Source organism: Panthera pardus, unplaced genomic scaffold, assembly GCF_024362965.1.
Source record: "Panthera pardus isolate Hobbes unplaced genomic scaffold, ASM2436296v1 HiC_scaffold_16, whole genome shotgun sequence".
In the NCBI taxonomy this organism is placed as follows: domain Eukaryota; kingdom Metazoa; phylum Chordata; class Mammalia; order Carnivora; family Felidae; genus Panthera; species Panthera pardus.
In genome coordinates, this window is record NW_026526721.1 from 119,316,215 (window position 1) to 119,338,611 (window position 22,397).

The 22,397-nt window shown below is 36.9% G+C and overlaps 1 protein-coding gene across 8 annotated transcripts in view; it reads left to right on the plus strand.

Annotated features, from left to right (window-relative positions):
- Positions 1 to 22,397, plus strand: part of SLC9A9 (solute carrier family 9 member A9) — a 701,238-nt gene that overhangs the window by 494,145 nt on the left and 184,696 nt on the right. For all 8 annotated transcript variants that reach the window (XM_053903745.1, XM_053903747.1, XM_053903744.1 and 5 more), the window contains one exon: positions 772 to 925. In XM_053903745.1, coding sequence (XP_053759720.1) covers positions 772 to 925 — 154 coding nt within the window. The remainder of the gene's footprint in view (positions 1 to 771; positions 926 to 22,397) is intronic.

The following is a 22,397-nucleotide window of genomic DNA, read 5'->3' on the forward strand; positions in this document are numbered from 1 at the left end:
TGCATGACCTATACATTTCTGGTGGGAATATAAATGGTATGTAGCCATTCTGGCAAGCATTTTAGTAATTTCTTTTAAAACTATGCAGTCAGTGATTACACTCCTGGGCATTTACTTCAGAGCAATGAACACTTATGTTATATATACAGCAGCCTTTTTTGGAATAGCCATAAAACTGGAAACAGCCCAGATGTCCTTCCCCAGATAGATGACTAAACAAACTATGGCACATCCATACCATGGAATACTACTCAACAATAAAAAGGAACAAACTTCTGATATGTTCAGAAACCTGGAGGAATATCCAGAGAATTATTCTGAGTGAAAAAGGCCAATTCCAAAAAAACTACACACTTCATGATTCCATTTGATTCTTGAAATGGCAAAGTTATAGAAATGGAGATTTGATTACTGGTTGCCAGAAGTTAAGGAGGGAGTGTGTGGGAGGGAAGTAGATGTGGTTATAAAAGGGCAACATGAGGGATGTTAGTGCTGGGAATGTGCCTTATCTTGACCCGAATCAACATCAAAATTCTGGTTGTGATATTGTACTTGTTTAGCAAGATGTTTTCATTGGGGAGAAAGTGGGAGAGAGCACACGATAAGTCTCTATTCTCAGGACGGCATGTGAATCTATAGTTATCTCAAAAAGTTTAATTTAAAAAAGTAATTGCATTTGTTAGAAAATCAAAAAGATAAATTTAGTAAAATGAGAATGAGTTTCATGCAGATGTTCATTTTCTCTTATGCTTTCTTGGTTCCTCCCGTAAGGTTTGAGAGGAGCAATAGCATTTGCCTTAGCTATTCGGGACACAGAATCTCAGCCCAAACAAATGATGTTTACCACCACGCTGCTCCTCGTGTTCTTCACAGTCTGGGTCTTTGGAGGAGGAACAACCCCCATGCTGACTTGGCTTCAGATCAGGTGAGTGGCTCCATTCAGCAAAGGATGTCACTACGAGGCATGGCTTCACTGTCTCATTTGTGGTGTTGCTGATTTGGTCAGGAGTACAATGGCAGGTCTGTATGTTAACTTTCCCTAGGGTAAAGTTGACTTTCATTCACAAGGTGAAACAGTCTGCCCTCTCCTAGACCTATTACCAACTGAACTGACTTTTCTAAGAGTCCTAGAATTCTCAGGGTGATGTCTGCTTACAGTCTGTCTCTAGAAAGGAATTTATTTATCTATGAATTCTTCCATTCAGCAGTATTTATTGAAGACAATGTAGTATTCTCTGGAGTACAAAAATGAGAAATACACAGGTCTTGTTCTCAAGATATTCATAATTCAATAGGATTTATACAGAAAAACTGTAATACCAAGGAGAAAGTATATTTGTTTTGTTTTTAATTCTTCAAAGCACTTAGGATAGAATTGGGGACACAGGAAATACTTAAATATATTTGATTAGTGAACCATATGTTTAGTCAGAGGGATCCTATGTAGACACGAGTTAGATGGTTTCTCAAAGGAAAAGGCAATGAAGCTTCAGTCACAGAGCCTCCAATAAGTGCCTGGAAGAAGATCACTATAAACCTAAAGTATATAGATAGTGGATGGGTAGTGGCATCCACTGATTTGTTGATAGTAGATAGTGGCATCCATTGATAGGTGAGGAGTCTGGAGGTCAGCTTAGGCCCAGCATCATTATGGCCTCCTGGGTGGCACAGCATGGGGTTGTCAGATCATGGAGATGACCCAGAGGGAATTAACTACAACTGATTCCAGGCCAGACTTGGCCACCATGAGGCGAGGGATGGTTAAAGGCAGGGCTGTGATGTATTTAGGGAGCTGACAGGGCTCTGGTATAGTAGACAAGGTTGAAATTTGATTAAAATGAATAGCTTGTGCCAATTGTAAAAATGATAAATCTATTTTAAAATGTTAGTGTCTTTATTTAAGTATATTTTTGACCTAGGTTCTGTTATATCCTGTCATATCCCAGGATGTAACAGTGCTTTAGGTAAATCACATTTTATTTCTCAATGCTGTATATCTTGATGATCATGCAACCCCTCCCTGGTCCTCACCCAATCTCTATAAGGCAATTCCATACAGTCACATCTAATAGGAAAAGATCCATCTGACTATCAAATGACTTCCAAGAGGATTCTTTCAAAGATTCTTATTCTAGCACCAATACAGTATTAAATAAATAATTGCTACATGAAACATTAAATGAATATAACCACAATGTAAATTACCTTTTGTTAAGCACTTACTGATAATTTTCTATCCATTTGACAAAGAGGAAGCAGAAACAGGACTCAGAGTTTTAGTACAAGAGGGCTTAGGCTTAAACTGGGCCAAGTGGCCATGCATTAAAACAAATTCAAGGAGGGGCGCCTGGGTGGCGCAGTCGGTTAAGCGTCCGACTTCAGCCAGGTCACGATCTCACAGTCCGTGAGTTCGAGCCCCGCGTCGGGCTCTGGGCGGATGGCTCAGAGCCTGGAGCCTGTTTCCGATTCTGTGTCTCCCTCTCTCTCTGTCCCTCCCCCGTTCATGCTCTGTCTCTCTCTGTCCCAAAAATAAATAAACGTTGAAAAAAAAAAAAAAAAAAAAATTAAAAAAAAAACAAATTCAAGGAAATAAAGAACTCCTTGAAGTAAGTACTGTGACTCTTGCTAAACACATAAAAGGGCTTTGACCAAAGGTGAATGGAGAGTGTTTTGAAATGCTTGTTGAATTATTTTCTAGGCATATAAATGTGACCTGCAATTTCCTTCACAGGAGTAGCTACCTGTAGGCTCCTAGGGATGAGCACACATATTGCATTAAACTCTACAGCACTGGGTCCCCTGTGAACTGTTATCAAGATAGTGGTGTGTTCAGGTTTCTAGAAAATAAATTTAAGTAGGTGGATCCAGGCATGGAAATATTAGGGCTTGGAAAAGAAAAGTTAGAGGATACTAATCTCCACAAGATAAAAGTATTAACTACCCCATCAGGTAAATTGGAATAATTAGAACATGAAGTAGTGATATCAACATTTTCCTAAAGTAATTCAAATGTAACTTATTTTCTAATATTGTCTTTCTTTACCCTGAAGAAATCATCCCTAAATCAGGAGCATGTTTTATCCCTAAAGTGTTTACCTAACTCTCCTATAGTGTTTTCCAAAGGTATCCGTTGATTTTGAATAGATGTCATAGCTTATGCACTCTCTTGATATCCAGAACAGCAGGGAGAGGGGAGTTTAATAATGGGTCTTTAGGCAGGTTAGAATGGTTACCGAGGTTATATACAACAAAGCCTCATAAGGAAGGATCGTGATGTCAACCATAGCATCCACAGGCGAGGGGTCTGGAGGTCAGCTTAAGCCAGCATTATTATGGCCTGCTGAGGGGCACAGCATGCGGTCAGATCATGGAGAGGCCCCAGAGGGAATTAGCTCCAAATGGCCCAATTCAAGGCCAGATTTGGCCACCGGCCAGGTGGAGAGGGTTATAGGGAGGGCTGTGATGTATTTAGGGAAAGAAACTGGCAGGGCTTCAGTATAATAGGCAAGGTGGAAATCTCAGCTGGGAACTAGACTGTTAAATCTGGAATTGGCAGAAATCCAGCCAGAGAGATCAGAGATGCAGTCATGAGGAAATCAAAGAAGGAAAACCGAAATTCATACATATGTGAGTACCCAGGAAGTCAACCCAGGGACAGGATACAACAAGACCAAGATGAGACTCTCAAACTTGAGTGAGTATCAGAATCACCCAGAGGACTCATTAACCCCCAGATTTCTGACCTAATATGTCTGGACCAGGGCCTAAGAATTTGCATTTTACCATATTCTAGGCAATGCTAATGCTGCTGGTTCCAAGGTCACATCTTGAGAACCACTGGTTTAGACTTCCTAACCCCAAGTGAAGATGAGGCTGATAATAAATATTGCCAGATTTGACTGGGGTTGCCCAGGGCCAGGCACACCTAAGCCTTCGGTTTAAACTATTTACACCTGTACCGGAGGAAGGCCGGACCTAACTTGAGAAGGAAGAGTCACAGTGCATTGATTAGTGGGAGGGAAATAGAATATAATAGAATAAACATTAAAGAATAGGAACATAAGTTAATGCGTGTACAAATGGACACACAAGTATAACATAGATTTGGTTCAGTCATGTGTTAGTGATACCATCATCAGACGCTTCACTTCCCTGTCATGATTTACAATGTTATCAAAGAAATCTTCAGTTCCATCATAGCTTTTAAATGATAGTGGTCCATTATTTAGACTGTATTTTTCAAAGCTTTGCTTGTTTACAGAGCAACGTCTCATTAACCAACTTTCATGTCAGACTTTTTCCATAAAATACCAGAATGTAAGTAAATTGGAGCCTTAATAAAATGACAAGAATGGAAAGCCCAAGAAACAGGAATGCAAATGTGATATTGAATACACTCAGACATCCTCATTTGGTATATAATGTATTTATACACTTCACATTACCTTTCTCTCTTGATTTCCTTTAATTCTACATCTTTTCTTTTAAATTATTAGGTATGTACTTGAGTTAGTTTTTACCCCTATAAAATTTTCCATTTAGCCTCAAACTACCACAGTAGGATGCAGATAAAATGTTTTATATCAGGTAACAATTGACAGTATTAATATGAATTGCACTTTGATGGAAATGACTTTAAAACAGCAAGGATCCTGTGCTTAGAGAAATTCAGAATGATCTTTATATATGAAACAAATTCTTCATAAAGTCTTGTCTTAAGCACATTCAAACTTCTTGTCCTAAAGCTATTTTATTTTCCGTTAAAAAACAATAAAATATTCTTAATGCAGTATTTGAAATAAATCACAGAACTTTGTTTCTCAAAATTCTAGAGAAAAAGAATAGACTCCTGCAGGATTATTTTGGAGGTTTCCATGTAAAAGAAAGAAGAATGGTTTCTTGACTAGAATCAAGATCTCCTCCTTTTTGCAGAATACATTAATATTGGTGGTGAGGAAAACCCAACCCTCAGACTCCAAGGATTAGCTTTGCTGTTAGCCAGGAAACAAAAGAGATCAAACGTATCAGGCTTTGCCCTACAGAAGCCAGTAAACAGGATTATCCACCAAATGACCACACATGTAGCTTACAAATAAAACCTTGGAGACCAACAGGGCAGAACTCTCTGGCAGTAGTAACAGTTTTGGATTGGTAGCCCCATCCTAGGTTTAGGGTATGGCACTAACAAAGCACATGATAATGGAACCTATACCCCAGTGCAAACCTTTCCTGGGCTCCCCCCATATAGGAATGCTTCAAAATATCTCAACCACAGTACAGAAAGCTTTACACACCAGAGCAATACAGAACTTGTATTCCAGACAGCATTAGAAAGTGCCCTCAGCAAGGTGATTTCTACAGCTTCCAGATTTTGGCTGCTAACATTCCAAACAATAATAGTCAGCTTTTATTGAGTACTTAATCTGTGCCAGATACTATTTAACAAAATGCAAGTCATATAACCTCCCTGTGGCTCAGTTTTTGATGTATAAAATGGGATAATAATAGTAGCTACCTCCGAGGGTGAGAAAGTCCTGGCAAACTGGCCTAGGGTTGGGCTGTTGGGTTGCAGAGCCAGACACCAGGCCAGGCAGCCTAAGCCCAAGGCCTGTATGCTCAGGTAGCATATTCTTCTCTGGCCCTAAATAAATTAGCTTATTCCTGATGCCTGCAATCTGCCTTGATTAACAGGTCCTCTGGGGAAAAAGAGATGTGCTTTTATAACCAAGACAGGCCTGTTAAAAACAAACACAGGAAATCTTCATCCATCATGAGTGTGTTGACTTGCTTATGCAGCACAGAAACTTCTTGGTGCAGATTTTCTCTTTGACCTAGAACAGTTAAAGGTAAACAAGGTTAAACCCTGGTCCAAAGTAGCCAAGTGAGGAAGCTTGTCTTCCTCAACTATAGGAATTTGGAATTGTAGGAATTTGTCACCTATCTCCCAACCCCATTCGAGGATCCCAAGTCAGCCTTTTGTCAGCCTCTTCCACATATCACACAAAAAATTAACACACTAACCTGTGTCCCTTGCAGAGTAAATAACAGCACAATGTCTCCACTATTACTATTTTTGTTAAAATTTTAACTTATATTTTTGGTTTATGACCCATCCCATTTTATGCCATGCTAGAATGCTTTCTTTATCATTTATACCCACTGACTATAACATTTTTAATAACAACTATCATAGGAATACACACAGATATAATGAGAGAACTATCCTTAGGAGCATTTTTTAATTTTAAACAATAACAGAGTTAAATACACCTGCTCATAGACTTTCTTTATTACTGAGTTAAGAAAATGTCCATATAATATAATGGAGGAATTCAGATAATTAAGTCTCCTCAGTACCTAGTTGTGTTCTGGTGGGTTTCCTTTCTAGTATCCAAAGTCTCATGCATGTTTACCAATTTGCCTCACTGGTATACTAATGTAGTAAGTCAGTTCACATAAACTGGAGATAAGACAGTGTGGGTACCAACCTTGCCTCCTTCTCTTACTAGCTGTGGGATTCTGAGCAATAGAGTCAGCCTCTCTATGCCTCAATTTTATCTGTAAAAGTGGAATAAGAATACCTACCTCTGTGGATTGTTATAAGTATTAAATGATGCAGGTATAAAGAATTTAGGGCACACAGTAAGTGCTCAACAAATGTTCCTATAGCAATACCCACATGACCAACTATGAGCCTTTTACTATCCAAACATTCTTTTACTGCTTGTGGCATATGTATACACACACATACATACATATAAATATTATTAATTAATTGTATTTGTGAAAGCATAGTTTACATGGGAAACAAAAAAAAAATAGTCTCTGGAGAACTTAGTTCAGTTTTTTAAAAACATTTTTAATGTTTACTTATTTTTGTGAGAGTGACAGAGTGCAACCAGGGGAGGGGCAGAGAGAGAGGGAGACACAGAATCCAAAGCAGGCTCTAGTCTCCCAGCTGTCAGCACAGAGAACACGGGGCTCGAACTCACAAACTGTGAGATCATGACCTGGGCCGAAGATGGATGCTTAATTGACTGAGCCACCCAGGCGCCCCAGGACCTTAGTTCATTTTAAGTAGTAACTAGATTAATCAATTTTGTAGGCAGCTCCTATTTATGCATTCAAAATGATAAACCTCTTAAAGAAAAATGCTCACAAAAATCATTACCATTATCCAACAGCTCAGAAAGTTTATTTCTAGAGCATGCATCTATTTTCTTCTTAACATAAGCTTTGCTTACAATCTTACCTGATACTTAATTTGTACTGTCTTATCAATTTGTATAAAATTTATTTTACATTGATTTTTTACTAATTTAAATATTTTATATTAATTTGTATCAATTGACAGACCTCAGAAATACCTTCCATCATGACAGACCTCAGAAATACCTTCCTTCATGAAACATGGAAAACCAATTTACTCATTTGAATGTAGACTTATACTTTGTATTTCTGACCCTTAACCCCCATTTAAAATTATGTTCTTTTTTTCTGTAGCTTCTTCTAAAAACTGTTCCACAACTCCAGATATTTATTGCTCAAATCAATCTAGTTTGACATATTCTATTAAAGATATTGGATAATAGTCACAACCTATTGTTGTTGATCTAAAAATATCCTAGGTTTCTAACAAGTATATGAACTAGAAGCTCCTAAATTTGCTTTAAATGTTGTCAGGGTTCTTTATAATTTTTAAAATTTTTTTAATGTTCATTTATTTTTGAGAGAGAGAGAGCATGAGTGGGGAGAGTCAGAGAGAGAGGGAGACACAGAATCCAAAGAAGGCTCCAGGCTCTGAGTTGTCAGCACAAAGCCTGAGGTGGGGCTCAAACCCATAAACCATGAGATCATGCCCTGAGCCGAAGTCAGATGCTTAACCAACTGAGCCACCCAGGCGCCCCATCATCTGGGTTAATATGCTTTCTTTCTGTGTATAGAATCTTCCTGGTTCCAGAGATAACAGCTTTATCGTCACACTGCCAGCTATCCTCCATTAGACATGTGCTTGTTTATCTTTTCCAAATGCTCTTGAGAACATCAGTATCAATAAACTTCACCTATTTATTAAGTTTACCAAACAATGAACATTCTGCTCTGTTGGAAAGAATTTATTAGCCTGTTATCATAAAGTATGATCCAATAAAGTTATCTTACTTTAAGTAAGTCTGAAAAAAGTCATTTTAAATTTAATAGATGAATCTTGCTATTCAAAAGTCTGTGGAGGGGGTCCCAGTTCTGGTCAAGATTGAGTAATAATATTTACTCCCTCATGTGTCTTTCACTAAATGTACTAAAAGCCCTGAACAGAATGCATGTAGCAGTTATCTAAGGGCTCTTAAAAGTAAATAGTAGCAGACAGTTTGAGGAAGACAAACAGAATTCAGAGTATGTACTATCAAACCAGCAGTGAATTTCCTATTTTTTTTTCTTCTCTGGAATATCTTGACCTAGACTCAAAAGCAGTACAAAGATAAGAATTATGCAACAAGGAAGAAGAACTGCAAGAGAAATGCTCTTTTCTGGGCACAAGGAACAGAGAAGGAGACCCCTGTGGGTCAGAAGAATGGGGGAAATCCCATGGGTTTGTTTTTGTTGTTTATTTCATTCTGTCTCACCCCAATGCCAAGCAATTCTGAAGCAGCAGTGGTGGTGATGACAGTAGCAGTTGGACAGACCCCTAAAATTCCAAATAGAAAAACTGAGGTACTGAGACCTTGGGAAGAATTCCCATTGAATTTTTTTCTCTCTTAATCCTCTCACTGCTTGAGCTCTGATGTAGGCACAGTATTATGGGGAAAATTATGGGAAACATGTAATATAGGGAAATTAAAGCCCTGTGGAAGAAATTGTAGAGTGGAGAGAGTACAAGAAAGTGATCCAATAAAATCATGTGTAAATTTTAGAGCTTATCTCCAAGTTGTGTATGCATATATCTGACCCTAAATAGCACACCAAAGGCTTTGAGAAATGAGCTACAACGTAGAGAATCACTCAGATTCCAGACTGGACACTGGATGGCACAGATCCAGTGCCTAGCACATGCAGGACAGATCTGATTACACTGCAAAGACTTTGAAACAACTGACATTGAAAGCACCAGCAACAGAAGGCTGGTAAGGCTTGTGTCTCGGACCTAATGTGGTTCATTGACTGGTAAAACACAGTATCAACATTCTCCATAGGAGAATCCTATGTCACGTAACGTATCTAGATCCAGGGTCACTTAACATAATATTCAAAACTTCCAGGATAAATCCAAAATTACTCAACATATGTAAAACAGAAAAATCATAATATCTCACAAGGGAAAAGACAATCAACAGATACTAATCCCAAGATCACACAGAATTTGGAATGAACGGATCAAGACTTTAAAGCAGCTACTCTACCAGGCTCCAGGAAGAGCAAACACAATGGAAACAAATGGAAAAATGGAGAAAAAAAAATCAGCAGAGAAATAGAAGGTACAGGAAAGAGAGAAATGTAAACTTTAGACCTGAAAACACAATAACAAAATGAAACATTCACTGGATTGGATTAACAGCAAAATAAAGGATGACAGATGAAAGAGTCTGTGAACTTGTAGATTATTAGAAATTATCCAATTTGTACAAAAATGAGAATAAAATTTTTCACCACCAGACTTGCTCTTACAAAAAAAGCCAAAGAGATTGCTTCAGATGGAAGGGAAATTATATTAGAGGGAAACTTCGAACAATAGAAATGAAGAAAGAGCAACAAAAATGGTAAATATCTCTTTAATATAATAGAAAATATTTTTTCTCTTAATATATTTCAAATATACATGATTGTTATAAGAAAAATTTTAACATTGTCTTACGGAGTTTTAAAAAAGGGGAGTGGGTACAGGGACCTGAAAGGTGGTAAGTTTTTTCTATTCCACCTCAAATAATAAAATATTAGTTCAAAGTAGACTGTGAAAGATTTTATATTATAATTTCTAGATCAACCACTAAAAAAATCTAAACAAAGAGATACAGTAAAAAATTAAATATATGATGTGGCGTACACAACAAATTCAAATTTGTTTGAGTTGCTCCAAAGAAAGCAGGAGAACAAGAAGGAAAAAAGGAACAAAAAGAAAACTAGTAATAAGATGGTAGATCTAAATCTTCACATATCAGTAATTATATTCAATTTAAATGGTATGAAGACATCAATTAAAAAAAAGAGATCATCAAAGTGGATAAAAATTAGGCTCAACTATATGCTGATATGCTGTCTATAGGAAACACACTTTAAGTATAAAAATATAAGTAGGTCAAATATTTAAAAAGTGGAAAATATGCTAAAAAATATGTACTAGGCAAACACCAAACTACAGCTGGAGTGGTCATATTAATCTCAGACAAAATTGTCTTCAGAACAAGAAAATTTCTCAAGGATAAAGAAGACATTACAAAATCGTAAAAGAGTCAACTTACCAAGAAGATGACTATATAAAATGTGTATGCACCTAATAACATAGCCTTAAAATACATGAAGCAAAAGCAAGTACCTCCAAAAGGAAAAATAGGCAAATCCACACTTAGTTGAAAACTGCAATACTCCTCCCTAAGTAATTGGTATAACAAGTAGATAATCAACAATAAAATAGAAGAACTGAACAATACCATTAACCACTGAATTTAACTGACATTTATAGAACACTCCACCCAACAGCAGAACAATACATATTCTTTTCAAGTGCACAGCACTTGACACATGGTGCGGAGCCTGCTTGGGAATCTCTGTCTCCCTCTCTCTCTGCCCCTCTCCCTCTCGTTCTCTCTCTCTCTCTTTCTCAAAATAAAGAAATAAACATTAATTTAAAAAAAAATAACTGGAAGTTTTCAAACACTTAGAAATTAAACAACACAGTTCTAAACAATCTATGGTTCAAAGACAAAAACTCAAGGGAAATTAAAAAATATCTTGAAGTAAAGGAAAATAAAAATACAACATACCAAAACTTGTGGGATGCAGCTAAAATAGTGCTCAAAAATAAATTTGTTGCACTAAATGCTGATATTAGAAGACAAGGAAGTTCTCAAATCAACAATTTAATCTCTCATAATTAGAAGATTAAGAGAGCAAACTAAACCCAAAGCAAGGAAAAGGAAGGATAATAAAAGATTTGTGCAGAAATCAAAGAAATTGATAGTAGAAGAATAGAGAAAAATCAGTAACCAAAATCTGGTTCTTTGAAAAGATAAGTAACATTGATAAATTTTTAGCCAGTCTAACAAAAAGAAAGAGAAAAGATGCAAATCACCAATATCAAAAACGAAAGGAGAATATCATGACAGACCTTAAAGAATATTTAGAGAATACTATGAACAACTCTATGAACATAAATTCAACAAAATAGGTGAAATGTAACAATCATTGACAACCTTCCAAAAACTATTCTGGAAGAAATACACTGATCTATCCTATATCCATTAAAGAAATAGAATTCATAGTTTAAAACCTTCTAAAAAAGAAAACTACAGGCCCAGATGGTTTCACTGGCAAATTCTTCTTTGGAAGAGGATATAACAGTAATTCTAAATAATCTCTTCCAAGATAGAAGAGGAAGAAACTTTTTCCAATTTATTTTAAGAGGCCAGGATTACTCAAATATCAAAGCCAGGCAATAACATCACAAGAAAGTTAAATTATAGACCAAAATCTTACATGACCATAGATGCGAAAGTTTGCAACAAAATATTAGCAAATCAAATCCAGCAATATGTGAAAAAAAAACCTAAACATCTCAACTATATGAGATTGACCCTAGGAATGAAAAACAGGTCCAAAATTCTAATGTCAATCAATGAAACCTATCATATTAATAGGTTAAAGAAAAACATGATCATATCAATTGATGCAGGCAAAGCATTTGGCAGAAAACAATTTTCACTCATGTTAAAAAAAAAAACAATTCCTAGACAACTATGAATAGAAGGAAACATCCTTAAACTGATTAAGATTCATCTACCAAAACTCATAGCTAACATCATATTTAATAGTGAAAGACTGAATACTTTCTTCTGAATATCAGGAATGTGTCAAGAACATCCACTCACCACTTCTATTCAACATTATATTGGTAATCCTACTTGATGAAATAAGGCAATAAAAATCAGCAAGATTCATAAAGATTGGAAAGGAAGAAATATAACCACCCAGTTGCAGACAGTATAATCATCTATGAAGAATGAAAGAATTTGCAAAAAAAAATCTTTTAGAAATAATAAACGAGTATGTAACAAGGTTCTAGGATACAAGATCAATACCCAAAAACTCTGTATCAATATATATATATATATGCATATATATATGTATATATATATGCACATATACATGTGTATGTGCATATATATATACATATATATGTGTGTGTGTGTGTGTGTGTGAGCAATTGGAAACAAATTTTTTAAATACTAACAATAGCTCTAAAAATTTTAAATATTTAGTAAAAAGAGCTAACAATCCACATCCAGGATCTGTATACTGAAAACTACAAAATGCCAAGGAAAGAAATCAAGAAAGACCTAAATAAATGGAGAGCCATACTATGTTCATGGATTGAAGGACTCAATACAGTTATGAATTCCCCATAAATTGGTCCATAAATTTAATGCAAACCTAATCAAAATTCCAGGTGACTATTTTGTAGATACAGATAAATTATTTTTGAGTTTAGAAAGAAAGGCAAAGGGACTAGAATAACTAAACCAAATTTGAAAAAGAAGAATTAAGATGTAAACTCCCACTGCTTGATTTTAAGACCTACTATAAAACTGCTGTAACCAAGTAATGTGGTACTGATGAAAGAAACAAGCAAGTCAACTACACAGAAAAACGTCCAAAAATAGACTCACACGAATATGACTCATTGATTTAGCAAAGTACAAAGGCAATTCAATGAAGTAGGGATAGTATTTTCTACACATGGTATTGGAGTAATTGAGTATTTGTGGTAGGAAGAATTCTAAAATGCCTCCCAACATTTCCTGTCCCTTCTCACTCTGATGTACATGCCTTGCATAATTACTGGAACTGCTAATATGATGGATTTTATTCCTAGGCTTAGTTTATATTATATGCTACAGTTGACTTTAAAATAGGTAGATTATCTGGGGAGTGTTTACATGAGCCTTTCTACATGTACAGCATGTTCTCTGGTCACAGAAGAGGAATTCAGAGAGTTAGAACACAAGAAGGATTTGATGCACTGCTGCTGCTTGAAGATGGTAGTAAGGAATGCAAGGCATGTGGGCAGCCTCTAAGTTCTGAGCATATTCCTGACAAAAAAGACGTCCATAGGCATACAACCACAAAGTACTGAATTCCACCACCACCAAGAATGAACTTGGAAGCAGAGTTTACTCCAGAGCCTCCAGACAAGAATTCAGCCCAGCTCATATGTTGATTTTAGTCTTATGATACCCTGAGCAGAAGATCCAGTCACACCGTACCAGACATCTGATCTACGGAACTGTGAACTAATAAATAGGTGTTATTTTCGGCCTCTAAGGTTGTGGTAATTTGTTACACAGCAATAGAAACTTAATATAATATCCAAACACTAAAAAAATGAATCTTGACTTAACCTTCAAACTTTATACAAAAATTAACTCAAAATGGACGATAGATCAAAATGTAAAATATAAAACTTCTAGAAGGTGTAATAGAAAATCTTCATGACCTTGAATGAGGCAAAGGATTCTTAGCTATAATACTAACATCATGCATAAAAGAAAAAGATAAATTTGACTTCATTGAATTGAAATATATTTTGCTTTGCAAAAGACATTGTTAAGAGAATGAAAATACAAGTTACAGATTTGAAAAGAATTGCTGGTGGGACATTGCTAGGACATTACTTGGAACATTGCTGGTGGGAATGCAAAATGGTATGGCCAACTTGTAAATCACTGCAGCAGATTCTTATAAAGTTAAATATACAATCACCATATGACTCAGGATACCCCTTCTAGACATTTGCCCTAGAGAATAAAATGGGGATAACAGCATTTGCCTCCGAAGATTAAATATGTGAACTTTAAATAACAAAATACATGCTAATATCCTTTGAGCAGAACCTAGCACTCATTGAATAACCCTGCTTTAATCACAGCTTTTATTAAAAATGTCAGATGAATTTTAATAGCATTTTTAGCATATGTTGAAATAATCACAAAGGCTTTTATTTTGTTTTTTTGTTTTTGTTTTTTTTGGGGGGGATGAGACAACTGAGTTTCAATTCTGACTTCTGCCAATTAGCTTTTGGGGGGGCTTTAAAGAGTTTTTTGTTTTTTGTTTTTTTTGGTTTTTTCTTTTAATGTTTATTTATTTTTGAGACAGAGAGAGACAGAGCATGAACAGGGGAGGGGCAGAGAGAGAGGGAGACACAGAATCTGAAACGGGCTCCAGGCTCTGAGCTGTCAGCACAGAGCCCGACACGGGGCTCGAACTCACGGATCGTGAGATCGTGACCTGAGCCGAAGTCGGCCGCTTAACCAACTGAGCCACCCAGGCGCCCGTTTTTTGTTTTTTAATTTACATCCAAATTAGTTAGCATATAGTGCAACAATGATTTCAGGAGTAGATTCCTTACTGCCCCTTACCCATTTAGCCCATCCCCCCTCCCAGAACCCCTCTAGTAACCCTGTTTGTTCTCCATATTTATGAGTCTCTTATGTTTTGTCCCCCTCCCTGTTTTTATGTTATTTTTGCTTCCATTCCCTTATGTTCATCTGTTTTGTCTCTTAAAGTCCTCATGTGAGAGAAGTAATATGGTATTTGTCTTTCTCTGACTAATTTCACTTAGCATAATACCCTCTAGTTCCATCCACGTAGTTGCAAATGGCAAGATTTCATTCTTTTTGATTGCCGAGTAATACTCCATTGTATATATATACCACTTCTTCTTTATCCATTCATCCATCGATGGACGTTTGGGCTCTCTCCATACTTTGGCTATTGTTAATAGTGCTGCTATAAACATGGGGGTGCATGTGTCCCTTTGAAACAGCACACCTGTATCCCTTGGATAAATACCTAGTAGTGCCATTGCTGGGTTGTAGAGTAGTTCTATTTTTAGTTTTTTGAGGAACCTCCATACTATTTTCCAGAGTGGCTGCACCAGCTTGCATTGCCACCAAGAATGCAAGAGAGATCCTCTTTCTCCGCATCCTTGCCAACATATGTTGTTGCCTGAGTTGTTAATGTTAGCCGTTCTGACAGGTGTAAGGTGGTATCTCGTTGTGGTTTTGATTTGTATTTCCCTGATGATGAGTGATGTGGAGTATTTTTTCATGTGTCGGTTGGCCATCTGGATGTCTTCTTTGGAGAGGTGTCTATGCATGTCTGTTGCCCATTTCTTCACTGGGTTATTTGTTTTTTGGGGATTGAGTTTTATCAGTTCTTTATAGATTTTGGATACTAACCCTTTGTCTGATATGTCATTTGCAAATATCTTCTCCTATTCTGTAGGTTGCCTTTTAGTTTTGCTGATTGTTTCCTTTGCTGTGCAGAAGCTTTTTATTTTGATGAGGTCCCAATAGTTCATTTTTGCTTTTTTTTTCCCTTGTCTCCAGAGACGTGTTGAGTAAGAAGTTGCTGCGGCCAAGATCAAAGAGGTTTTTGCCTGCTTTCTCCTCGAGGATTTTGATGGCTTCTTGTCTTACATTGAGGTCTTTCAGACATTTTGAGGTTTTTTTTGTGTCTGGTGTAAGAAAGTGGTCCAGGTTCATTCTTCTGCATGTCGCTGTCCAGTTTTTCCAGCACCACTTGTTGAAGAGACTGTCTTTATTCCACTGTATATTCTTTCCTGCTTTGTTTGTGGATCCATTTCTGGCTTCTCTATTCTGTTCCATTGATCTGACTGTCTGTTCTTGTGCCAGTACCATTTTGTCTTGATGATTACAGCTTGTATAGTATAGCTTGAAGTCTGGGATTGTCATGCCTCCAACTTTGGTTTTCTTTTTCAAGATTGCTTTGGCTATTCAGGGTCTTTTCTGGTTCCATACAAATTTTAGGATTATTCTAGCTCTGTGAAGAATGCTGGTGTTATTTTATTTTGATAGGGATTGCATTGAATATGTAGATTGCTTTGGGTAGTATTGACATTTTAACAATATTTGTTCTTCCTATCCAGGAGCATGGAATCTTTTTCCATTTTCTTGTGTCTCCTTCAATTTCTTTCATAAGCTTTCTATAGTTTTCAATGTATAGATTTTTCACCTCTTTGGTTAGATTTATTCCTAGGTATATTATGGTTTTTGGTGCAACTGTAAACGGGATCAATTCCTTGATTTCTCTTGCTGTCGCTTCATCGTTGGTTTATAGGAATGCAACCGATTTCTGTGCGTTGATTTTATATCCTGCAACTTTGCTGAATTTATGAATCAATTCTAGCAGTTTTTCGGTGAAATCTTTTGGGTTTTCCATACAGAGTATCATGTCATCCGTGAAGAGTGAAAGTTTGACCTCCTCCTGGCCGATTTGGATGCTTTTTATTTCTTTGTGTTGTCTGATTGCAGAGGCTAAGACGTCAAATACTATGGTGAATAACAGTGGTGAGAGTGGACATCCCTGTCTTGTTCCTGACCTTAGGGGGAGGAGTTTTTCCCCATTGAGGATGGTATTAGTGTTGGGTCCTTCATATATGGCTTTTATGATCTCGAGGTATGCTCCTTCTATCCTTACTTTCTTGAGGCTTTTTATCAAGAAAGGATGGTGTATTTTGTCAAATGCTTTCTCTGCATCTATTGAGAGGATCATATGGTTCTTATCCTTTCTTTTATTGATGGGATGAATCACATTAATTCTTTTGTGGATATTGAACCAGCCCTGCATCCCAGGTATAAATCCCATTTGGTTGTGGTGAATAATTTTTTTAATATATTGTTGGAGCTGGTTGGCTAATATCTTGTTGAAGATTTTTGCATCCATGGTCATAAGGGAAATTGGTCTATAGTTCTCCTTTTTAGTGGGGTCTCTGTCTGGTTTTGGAATCAGAGTAATGCTGGCTTCATAGACAGAGTTTGGAAGTTGTCCTTCCATTTCTATTTTTTGGAACAAGCTTCAAGAGAATTAGTGTTAACTCTTCCTTAAGTGTTTGGTAGAATTCCCCTGGAAAGCCATCTGGGCCTGGACTCTTGTTTTTTTGGCAGATGTTTGATTACTAATTCGATTTCCTTACTGGTTCTGGGTCTGTTCAAATATTCTATTTCTTCCTGTTTCAGTTTTGGTAGTGTATGTTTCTAGGAATTTTCCATTTCTTCCAGATTGCCCATTTTATTGGCATATAATTGCTGATAATATTCTCTTATTATTGTTTTTATTTCTGCTGTGTTGGTTGTGATCTCTCCTCTTTCATTCTTGATTTTATTTATTTGGGTCCTTTCCTTTTTCTTTTTGATCACACTGGCTAGTGGCTTATCAATTTTGTTAATTCTTTCAAAGAACCAGCTTCTGGTTTCATTGATCTGTTCTGTGTTTTTGTTTGTTTGTTTGTTTGTTTTGATAGCATTAGTTTCTGCCCTAATCTTTATTATTTCCTGTCTTCTTCTGTTTTGGGGTTTTATTTGCTGTTTTTTTTCCAGCTCTTTAAGGCATAAGGTTAGGTTGTGTACCTGAGATCTTTCTTCCTTCTTTAGGAAGGCCTGGATTGCTATATACTTTCCTCTTATGACCACCTTTGCTGCATCCCAGAGGTTTTGGATTGTGGAATTATCATTTTCATTGGCTTCCATATACTTTTTAATTTCCTCTTTAACTGTTGGTTAGCTCGTTCATTCTTTAGTAGGATGTTCTTCAGTCTCCAAGTATTTGTTACCTTTCCAAATTTTTTCTTGTGGCTGATTTCAAGTTTCATAGCGTTGTGGTATGAAAATATGCACAGTATGATCTTGACCTTTTTGTACTCATTGAGGGCTGATTTGTGTCCCAGTATGTGGCCTGTTCTGTAGAACGTACCATGTGCACTGGATAAGAATGTATATTCTGCTGCTTTAGGATGAAATGTTCTGAATATATCTGTTAAGTCCATCTGGTCCAGTGTGTCATTCAAAGCCATTGTTTCCTTGTTGATTAGATGATCTGTCCATTGCTGTGAGTGGGGTGTTGAAGTCTCCTACTATTATGGTATTACTATCAATGAGTTTCTTCATGCTTGTGATTATATATTGTGTTTGATTTATATATTTGGGTGCTTTCACATTTGGTGCATAAATGTTTCCCATTGTTAGGTCTTCTTGGTGGATAGACCCCTTGATTATGATATAATGCCCTTCTGCATCTCTTGATACAGCCTTTATTTTAAAGTCTAGATTGTCTGATATAAGTATGGCTACTCCGGCTTTCTTTTGTTGACCATTAGCATGATAGATGGTTCTCCATCCCCTTATTTTCAATCTGAAGGTGTCTTTAGGTCTCAAGTGGGTCTCTTGTAAACAGCATATAGATGGATCTTGTTTTCTTATCCATTCTGTTACCCTATGTCTTTTGATTGGAGCATTGAGTCCATTGACATTTAGAGTGAGTACTGAAAGATATGAAATCATTGCCTTAATGATTCGTGTAGAGTTGGAGTTTCTGGTGGTGTTCTCTGGTCCTTTCTAATCTTTGTTGCTTTTGGTATTTATTTATTTGTTTGTTTGTTTAGTTAGTTATTTATATTTTCATCTTTTCTCCCCTCAGAGAGCCCCCCCTTAAAAGTTCTTGCAGGGCTGGTTCAGTGGTCACAAACTCCTTTAATTTCTGTTTGTCTGGGAAACTTTTTATCTCTCCTTCTATTTTGAATGACAGCCTTGCTGGAGAAAGAATTCTTGGCTGCATATTTTTCTGATTCAGCACATTGAATATATCCTGCCACTCCTTTCTGGCCTGCCAAGTTTCTGTGCATGGGTCTGCTGCAAACCTGATCTGTCTTCCCTTGTAGGTTAGGGACTTTTTTTCCCTTGCTGCTTTCATGATTCTCTCCTTGCCTGAGTATCTTGTGAATTTGACTATGATATGCCTTGTTGATGGTCAGTTTTTGTTGAACCTAATGGGGGTCCTCTGTGGTTCTTGGATTTTGATGTCTGTGTCTTTTCCCAGGTTAGGAAAGTTTTCCACTATGATTTGCCCACATAACCCTTCTACCCCTATTTCTCTCTCTTCCGGGACCCCTATGATTCAGATGTTGTTCTTTTTAACAAGTCACGATTTTTTTAATTCTTAAATTATGCTCTTTTGCCTTCATCTCCCTCTTTTTTTGTGCTTCATTATTTTCTATAAGTTTGTCCTCTATATTGCTGATTCTCTGTTCTGCCTCATACATCCTTGCCGCCGTGGCATCCATCCATGATTGCATCTCCGTTATAGCATTTTTAATTTCATTCTGGCTATTTTTTTACTTCTTTTATCTCTGCAAAAAGGGATTCTAATCTATTTTTGACTCCAGCTAGTATTCTTATGTCGTGATTCTAAATTCTGGTTCAGACATCTGGCTTGTATCTGTAGTGGTTAAATCCCTGGCTGTTGTTTCTTGTGCTCTTTCTTTTGGAGTGAATTCCTTAGTTTTGTAATTTTGAAGGGAGAAAGGGAATTAATGAGGTAGAAAAATTAAAATTTAAAAAAATTAAAATTTAAAAAATATTAAAATGAAAAATACACACACACACACACACAAAATCAAATAAATGATGCTAGATCCTAGGTGTGTTTTGGTCTGGGTGTTGAAAGTGGTTTGACAGAGGAAAAAAAGGGGGAGGGAGAAAAAAAGGAAATTGTTTGAAAATTTCAAAAAATGAATACACTGAAGTAGACTAAAATAAGGTTATGGGAGTAAAATAGAATTTGAAAGAAATTATACAAAAGTAAATAATATAGTAGAAAAAATTAAAGAAAAATATTTTTAATAAAAATTAAAACTAAAAATGAATTTTTCTGTATTCAAGAAGAAGAAAAGAAATGAAAAAGAAAAAAAGAGGAAAAAAGGAAGTAAATCATTTGAAAATTTGTATAAGTGAATACACTGTCGTAGACTAAAATAAAATGATGGACATGAAATAGAATTTGAGAAAATTTACATAAAAGCAAAATATGTAGTAAAAAAAATTAAATATATTTTTAATAGAAATGGAAAGTAAAAATGAAGTTTTTCTCTTTCTGCATTCAAGAAAAAGAAAAGAAACTAAGAAGAGAAAAAATAAAAAGGAAAAAAGGAAATGGTTTTAAAATTTGAAAAAGTGAATACACTAAGTAGACCAAAATAAAGTGATGGAAGTATATTTGAAAAAGTTACACCAAAGTAAAAAATATAGTAAAAAATTAAATAAAAATATTTTTAATAAAAATTGAAAATAAAAATGATTTTTTTTCTCTTCTGTGTTCAAGAAAAAAGAAGTGAAAAAGAGAGAAAAAAAGGAAAATTGAATAGATGGACTTGCTATCAGATTGAAATAGGACTGAAATTACTTCGTTTTCCCCTAGAAGTCAGGCTATGAAGCACTTCATAGTCCATAAACTAAGTAGGCGGTGAGACTTGTGTTCTTGAAGAGGGAGGTTGGCCCAGGTGGGCGGGGCTCAGTGTAACGGCCCCACTCTCCACTAGATGGCGCTGCTAGCCTACTGAGGTGGATTGTGGTGGTGCTTGTAGGTGTGTGTGCGCGCGCACGCATGCGCAGCAAAGGTGAAAATGGCGTCACTCATCTACCTGATCAGCAATCGCAGTTCTCCACGATCAGCAATCCTGCACCCGTCCTCTGTCTTCAGGTTTCATCCACTACCCGCTTTTTCACTCTCCGTAACTAGGCCCCAGGCAGTACCTCTTTCCCGAGTCTTGCCTCAGATGCGGCTATTTTCCCTGGCCCCTTACTTTTAAAGGACTGCTTCTTTGACCCATTCTGCCCCTCTGTGGGAGGGTCTCACCGAGCAATGGCCAAATGAGCAATGGCTGAATGTCAGCTGCACCCAGGAGTTCTTGCTGGACCTTGCTGCTGTCGGTGCTCCGAGACTGCGGCCAGGTGCCTGCCCGCCCCAGAAAAAGTTCGCGAGATAGTGTAGCAGCAGCTTTTCAGGGATTATGGAAAATCACAACACACATCTGCCACCAGACTTCACCCTTAATGACCTTGTTCCAGCACCAGCGAATGTGGCCATTTTCTGGGGTCTGCTGGGCCCAGGTTGCCTCACAGCCTCTACCAAATGTCCTTCCAGCAGTGGAACCGCTTTCCCCATGTGGCCGAGAAACTCCTGGACCCCACTCTTCTTGGGGATTCGCCTTTCCCACCAGAGCACCGCCAGGTATTGAGCTGCGGAGTTGCAGACTTTGCACTCCCCTTGTTTACCGTCTTAATGGAATTTAAACCCTCTCCTTTCTCCTTTCTCCCTTTTTAGTTTAGTCCCTGCGGCTGTTTCCAATTTTCCACTTTCTCTCCAGCTGCTTTTGGTGAGGGGTGCTTTTCCCATATTCTTCCCCCCGCCGCCGTCTCCATCCTCTCTCTGCCTGCAAAAGCACCTCCCTTCCCGCAGCTTCTCTCGCTCCCTGAGCTCACCTCTCCGCGCCGCATAACTGCCGAATTCTGTCCAAAGTTTTTTCTTCTATTTTATTGATGTGATGAAACATATTGATAGATATTCTGATAATTAAAAATCCTTATATTCTCAGAAAAGCTGTTTTTTCTACAATTTTATATCTATAATAATTACTGAAATTAATCTATAGTTTTTCTCTTTGGGGGAGAGAAGACTGTCTTTATTAGGTTTAGATATTAATAAGACTGTGGTATATTTATGACATTAACTGAAGACTTTTCTATTTTTTATGGTCTAAAATAACATTAAAATGATCAAATCTTAAAAAAAAATTTTTTTTTAATGTTTGTTTCTTTTTGAGAGAAAGAGACAGGGCATGAGCAGGGGAGGGGCAGAGAGAGAGGGAGACACAGAATCCAAAGTAGACTCCAGGCTCTGAGCTGTCAGCACAGAGCCTGATGCAGGGCTGAAAATCACGAACAGTGAGATCATGACCTGAGCCAAAGTCGGAGGCTTAAACAACTGAGCCACCCAGGCACCCCAAAAATGGTCAAGTCGTTAAAGACTAGTTAGGAGTCAGCTGTAAAACCATCTGGTTCCTGGAGTCATTTTAATAGTAGGTCTATAATCACGTTTCCAGGGTCTCCTCTGGTAATTGGTATATTCAAATGTAAAATTATCATTTTGTAGTTCAAAAATGGTAAAGTATTGGTGATTTTACATGGTTCAACGAATAGTAAAATAAATATCCATATATTTTTCAGCTAGTTTTACACATTAATAATTTTTCCATCTTGTTTTTTCATACTTCTCTGCATGTACATATAGATCACATATATAAATATGTAAGTGCTTTTTATTTATTCTTTTATTTT